This window comes from Marmota marmota, unplaced genomic scaffold (assembly GCF_001458135.2).
Source record: "Marmota marmota marmota unplaced genomic scaffold, marMar, whole genome shotgun sequence".
NCBI lineage: Eukaryota > Metazoa > Chordata > Mammalia > Rodentia > Sciuridae > Marmota > Marmota marmota.
Window position 1 is genome coordinate 33444456 of NW_025999990.1, and position 7065 is coordinate 33451520.

At 35.7% G+C, this 7065-nt stretch overlaps 1 protein-coding gene across 2 annotated transcripts in view; it reads left to right on the forward strand.

Annotated features, from left to right (window-relative positions):
* Window positions 1-7065, forward strand: part of Trappc8 (trafficking protein particle complex subunit 8) — an 80105-nt gene that overhangs the window by 13781 nt on the left and 59259 nt on the right. For both annotated transcript variants that reach the window (XM_015482454.2, XM_015482453.2), the window contains exon 6: window positions 644-749. In XM_015482454.2, the coding sequence (XP_015337940.1) occupies window positions 644-749 (106 nt within the window). The remainder of the gene's footprint in view (window positions 1-643; window positions 750-7065) is intronic.

Sequence of the window (7065 nt, forward strand, 5' to 3'; positions counted from 1 at the left end):
GTTGCAGGTTTGCCTACCCTGCAGGCGCGGGCGGCGGCTCTACTCTGCCCCTACTCCAAATGGGGTGACGTGTCTGTCGTACCGGCAGGCCACTGGGCCTGTCCCGCTGTTCGGTCGCAGATCTGCCCACCTTTCGGGCACGGGTGGAGGCTCTGCTCTGCCCCTACTCCAATTGGGGTGTCGTGACTTCCCCGCCTGCAGGACGCTGGGCCTGTTCCTGGCACGGGTGGCGACTCTGCTCTGCCCCTCTCCAATTAGGGTGGTGTGTGTACCTCGCCGGCAGGCTCCTGGGCCTGGTCCGCCGGTCTGTCGCAGGTCTGCCTACCTTGGAGGCGCGGGCGGCGGATCTGCCCTGCCCCTCCTACCACGCCTGCGGACCCCTGGGCCTGATCTGCAGGTTGGTCACAGGTCTGCTCACCCTGCGGGCCGCATTGTATTCTTACTACAAAAATTTGTGATTAATAAAAGTTAGATGAGTTATGGGAATTTTCTGTATTTTTTTAACACTTTTTTGATATGTGGGTAATAAGGATGTAGACTGTTTTTACTCAAAGTTTATAATTGTAATATTTTGCTGAATATGTTAACTTTGATGTGCTAAGGTATTGTTATTGCTGATTACATTTTTCTCATTTTTCTTTAGGAATATGGTATTGGCTGAAAGATGTGTATTGCTTAGTGCCGAAATTCTAAAAAGCCAAAGCAAATATTCAGAAGCTGCAGCTCTCCTAATACGGTTGACTAGTGAGGTACTGAAACTGTGTAACATTTGATTTAATATACATTATTTTGTAAGCATGTATCTTTTTTCATGAGAAGGTGTACAAAACATAAAACTAGGAGCAGCATCCTTTTGGGATTTATAACATAGCTTTTTAAGTTATTTGTTGAATTAATTTTAAGTATAATTTTTATAAATTGAATTTATTTTATTTAGACATTTTAACTCCACACAATATTATTATTAACCACAAATATGTATTGGGCATCTCCTATGACTTAGGTTCTGTCTTATATGTAATGGTTTTTAAAACAACATGTATGTGCATCATTCCTCAACTTTAAAACAATAGCCACTGAAGAATTTTCAATCTTGTTTACAATTAGTATGAATTTTTTTTTGGTTCTGGGGATTGAACCCAGGGGCGTTTCACTACGGAACCACATTCCCAGGCCTTTTTATTTTTTATTTTGAAACAGGGTCTCACTGAGTTGCTTAGGGCCTCACTAAGTTGCCGAGGCTGGCTTGGAACTTGTGATTCTCCTACCTCAGCCTCTTGAATCGCTGGGATTATAGGCATGTGCCACCGCACCCGGCTAGTATGAACTTTTAAAGAAAATCATCTTAATCGTTTATAAAATTTTATTATGAATATTTCAAAACTGAGAAATGTAACCCATTTATAGTTGCTATTGAAGGTTATACAATAGAATTATTGAATTGCTTTCACCATAGATGTGTAAAGAACGGTAGTATTCTTTTGTAGGTATGGTTAAAGACGTTTTGTAGAATACTCATGAACAAAGGAACATAATCAAATATGTATTTTACCCCTTAAATTATCACTGTTCTGTTTTCACTCTATACAGTTTTAGGACAATCTTATTCACAGTTGTGATTTTCACGCTCAACCTATTCCAAATCCTGACTTCTTGAATTTTAGATTATTTTGGCCACTTTAAAAATGACATATCTACTTAAATGTTTTCAAGACATCTTAAGTTAAAATATCAAGAAATTCAAAAATTTTTTTTTGTGTGTTTGTGTGTGTGTGTGTGTGTTTGTGTGTGTGTGTTTTGATGCAGAACTGGGAACAGAACCCAGGGCCTCTTGTAGGCTTGCAGTCTAGGTCAATACTTTACCAGTGAACTATCATCTCAGCCCTAAATTTGAAATTTCATATCTGATGTTATCACCAGCAAACTCTGTTTGTTCTAGCAGAAACTGCTTGAAGTACTCCTGTATTCATGCTTCCTGTTAGTAACACAGTGGTGTGGGTGGGTGGGTGGGGGGTTGTTTCATTTTCTTAAATATATTTTTGATTTTATCTCAAAATGGTTTACTAATCTCCTACTCCTCCAAGTCCTAGTTCTCATCCATAATATCTTTTATCTGGACTAGGACTTTTTTCCTTTTGCTTTACTAAATTTACTTGTTCTTCATTAGTCCTTTATTAGTCATGTCTTTCAGATAGTCTTTCCCACTACCATAGGTCTCCTTTCTGCTCTCTCACATAGTGCTATAAAACTTGACTTGTTCTGTTGTATTTTATTGGAAGTTATATCTAAGCTGTTAGCTGCTTGACGGCAGGGAATTGGGCTGCCCTCTATATTTTTATCCCTGGTAACTAACACTTGTCTTGGCACATGGTACTCTACAAATGTTTGTTCACCTGAATTAGTAAGTCCTTTCTAAGAAGAGGGGTTTGAATGTGTTGCTGTGTTTTTCACACTAGGGATATCAGTGAATATAAAAATGGTCCAGGAGCTTGAATAGAATTTTTTTTTCTTGCTTAAATGTTTTTAATTGCCTTTCTACCTGCATATGTAAATAAAATTTCTTTTTTTGGTACCGGGGGTTGAACTCAGTCAGGGGTACTTGACCACTGAGCCATGCCCCCAGTCCTTTTTTGTATTTTATTTAGAGACAGTGTCTTACTGAGTTTCTTATTAGTGCCTCTCCATTGCTGAAGCTGGCTTTGAACTCACGATTCTCCTGTCTCAGCCTCTTGAGCCTCTGGGATTATAGGCGTGCTCCACTGTGCCCTGCTAAATAAAATTTCTTTAGAGTAAATTCTTCTGCCTGCATTTTAGCCTTGTTATTTTCTGTTGTTCTCTTCAACTCTTGTTTTCAATTTTTTTTCTCAAGTCCATTTGATTTATTTTGTCATGAAAGTCTAGAAAATGTATCACTGTCATTTACTGCTGTAGGGTAGTGGGTGGGAGCAGGTACTTTGATGCATTTTGCCAGAAGTTGTGATTTACAGTGGCTTGTTCTGCTATAGTTCTCATATTTTTTTTGTGACAAAAATAAAGATTACTAGGCATAATGTGTATAAAATTAATATTAAATCTTAACTAGTAATTTATGTAATGGCACACTTTGCTATCTGTGTGTATTTTATTAACTAGAAAGGCTATATTATATCTTGAAAAACATACTTGTCTCAAGAATAGAGAATATAATCATATACTGTTGATATAATTGAATTGTGTTCCCTAAATTTTTGCCAGTACCAAATGACAGCTATAAGACTGGGTGAAAAAGTTATGCTTTGAGTTGATTTTTTTAGAACTGCAAATTTATGGACAGATTATTGTTTTATGCTTTGGGATTCTCAGAATGGCAGTGCACAGCCTAGTCTAATGGGGAAAAAAAAATCACGTTTACCACCATGTAGCATAATATATCCAAATTTGGTATTTTTTTTTTTTTTAATTTTTTATTGTTGGTTGTTCAAAACATTACAAATTTCTTGACATATCATATTCGACACTTTGATTCAAGTGGGTTATGAACTCCCACCTTCACCCCATACACAGATTGCAGAATCACATCAGTTACACATCCATTGATTTACATATTGCCATACTAGTGTCTGTTGTGCTCCGCTGCCTTTCCCACAAATTTGGTATTTTGAGACATCCCTACTATTTGTCACTACATTTAAATATCTTACTTTTTTTTGTGTGTGTGGCACTGGGGATTGAACCCAAGGCTTCACACGTGCCAGGGAAATGCTTACTACTGAACTATATATTCCGAACTACATTTAAATATGATAAACCAGTTTTAGACATAGTAATGAAAGTTTTTTGGGAGGGTGCCGAGGATTGAACTCGGGGGTGCTTGGCCACTGAGTCACATTCCCAGCCCTATTTTGTATTTTATTTAGAGACTGGGTCTCACTGAGTTGCTTAGCACCTCACCATTGCTGAGGCTGGTTTTGAACTAGTGATTCTCATGTCTCAGCGTCAGGAGACATGGGATTACAGGCATGTGCCACCATGCCTGGCAGAAGTTTTTTTAAAATAAGTTTTTTTCATCTTGGAAGCAACTGTTCCTGTTGGAAATTGATCAGCTGATAGTACCTTCCCTAGTAACTTCACAATCATGTGAAGAAAAAAAAACTTAAAATAGTAGATCCATTATGTGTTTGAAATTTGATTCTATGCAGTAGCTGCAACAGATGCCTTTATCAACTTTTTTTAAATATATTTTTTAGTTGTAGTTGGACACAATACCTTTATTTTTTGTTTTTATTTTTATGTGGTGCTGAGGATTAAACCCCAGCGCCCTCGCACGTGCTAGGTGAGCGCTCTACTACTGAGCCACAGCTTTAGCCCTCAACTGGTTTTATGGAAATATTTATTGAGGTCTTTTTTTTAGTCTCTTTTAAAGTTGCTATAATAATACCATAGACTAGGTAATTTATAAACAGTATGAGTTTATTTGGCTTATGGTTCTGGAAAAAGGGAAGTTTGTGGCACTGGTACCTGGTGAGGGTCTTCCTGCTGCCTCATCCCAAGGTGAAAAGCAGAAAGGCAAGGGAGTATGGGAGCAAGAGGAAAAGAGAGGGCTGAATTCACTTTTATGACGAATCTAATTTCCCAGTCACCCATACCTGTGATAATGACATTAATTCATTTATAGGGCCTCTTGTGACTGAATGACCATTTTTATTAGGTTCCACATCATATCACTGTTGTAGCAAGTATTAAATTTTCAACATGTGAACTTAAGGAGATGGGGGATACATTCCAACTATAATAAAGTCTATGCTTCAGATTTTTTTTTTCAATACATATCCTCATATTTTAAGTTACCATTGCCTTTTCAGATTTTGTTAAAATTATCTCTTGACTGTGGCAAAATTTTCCTACGCTGAAATTCTTGCCAAAATGATATCACAGGTTTCTTTTTCTTAGTTCCTCATATTGCACATATGCTAGTCTTACAGCTATGAACTATTTTAAAACTTTATTTTTCAATTCATTCAAAGCCTCCACTTTCTAGATAAAATCATCCTTTGTAAAAATCCTTTGATTTCTCATCCATCAATATCAACGACAGACTTTTTTTTAGGCCCATTTTATCTTTTCAGAACAATGTTTTTACTATTTTGGGTGTCACTATAAGAGAAGCTAATGAAGACTAGAGTTAAAGTGAGATATGAAAGTAGGGTATTCAGCATTGCAAACTGATTCTTTCTCAGTCAATAGTCTGTTGAATGTAAGAGTCAAAATTTTGTTTCAGCTAAATTAATATCTGATGTGGACTTGCAGGTCTGTCTTGAATAGGTTAGTTTTTGAGTGTTAAATTTGAGAATTCTTGGGTTTATTATTGCTAGTTCTCAACTGGATTATATATTAGAATCATCTAAAAACCATCACGGACACCTAGGGCATATTCCTTATTTATTTATAATGAACAGGATTCTTGTCTGTCCTACTTTTGCAAATGAGGCTTTATAGGAAATTAAAAATAGGTATATATATTTATGCTTTCTGTGCACATATTCATATGTTAAGAATAAACATATAGAACTTAAAGAAAAACTGTGAAACTGTTGAAACCTAAACAAAGTTCTGAAATAAAAATGTTAATTAGAGGGAATTACATCTTCTAGATATTAGAATGTATTAATGAGGCTACAGAAGTTAAAATTGTTTACATTTGATAGGAATAGACACATTATGGTATAGGATTGGAATTTCGTACTGCATATGATTTAAGATATCATTTAAAAATCAGTGGAGAAAGCTAGGTTATTTATAAATGGTATTGTGACATCAGACAAGCTATTTTGGTTGGATTCCTATTTGTTTTTTATATGATAACATATAAAAAAGAAACCAGTATAATACAAAAGATACATAACACACACACACGTTATTTGTCTTGAAGAAAATACTAAGAGAACATTTTTAAAAATCTGGTAGTGATAATATCCTTTCTTAGTTTGATGCAATATCTTGAAACTATAAAAAGCAGAAATAGTGCACTTTACTACAAAAGAGTAAACTCTTTCTTGTTAAAACTGGGAAATAATATTTGTAAAATGTATGATAAAAGACTAAAATTGATAAGTATCCAAAGGGCTGTGACAAATATGAAAATCCATTTACAAAAAGATATTAACAGGCAATGCACAGGAAAAATACCAAGGCTCCCTAAATGTATAAAATGATTAATAGCCTTACTATTATAGGAATATATGTTAAGGAGCAGAGGTGTCATTTTTCTTTTATTAGACAAAAATTTTTAGAAAGAGTTTTTGACTTAGTGAAGTAAAAATGTGAACTCTTGTTGATGAGAGTATATAATGGTACACTTTTTTTGGTAGCAGTTTGGCTGCATTGGTCCAAATTTGAAATATATGCATGGCTTTCATAAACTTAGTGGTTCTACTTCCAGAAATCGATCTAGTAAAAATGTTTGAATAATTAATCAAAATGTTTTTATAAAGATACTTATTAATTATTTTTTAGTAACAAAATGAAATAATAATTGGGGCTATATTAAGTTATGGCACATTTATATAATAGAATACAGTGTAGATTTAAAAGACATGAGAGATGTAGATGTTTTGGAAAGATGTCCATGATATTAAGTGAATGAACCCAAATATGTATTAAAAATGTGTAGTTTTAAAAATATATATATTAGGCATATACATATACATATACATATATGGAGAAAGATACACACACACTAAAGCTATGAATAGTTGTTATCTCTGGCAAATGAGATAAAGCATGGGATGGGAAAGAAAGACGTTCACTGTTTTCTTTAAACATTCTTTAGCCGGGCATGGTGGTGCACGCCTGTAATCCCAGCTACTTGGGAGGCTGAGGCAGGAGGATCACAAGTTCCAGGCCAGCCTCAGCAACTTAGTGAGGCCTTAAGCAACTTAGCGAGGCCTTAAGCAACTTAGTGAGACCCTGTCTCAAAATAAAAATAAATAGATAGATAAATAAATAAATAAAAGGACTGGGCATATGGCTCAGTGGTTAAGTGCCACTGGGTTAAATCCCCAGTAGCACCCTCACCCCCCCCCCCCC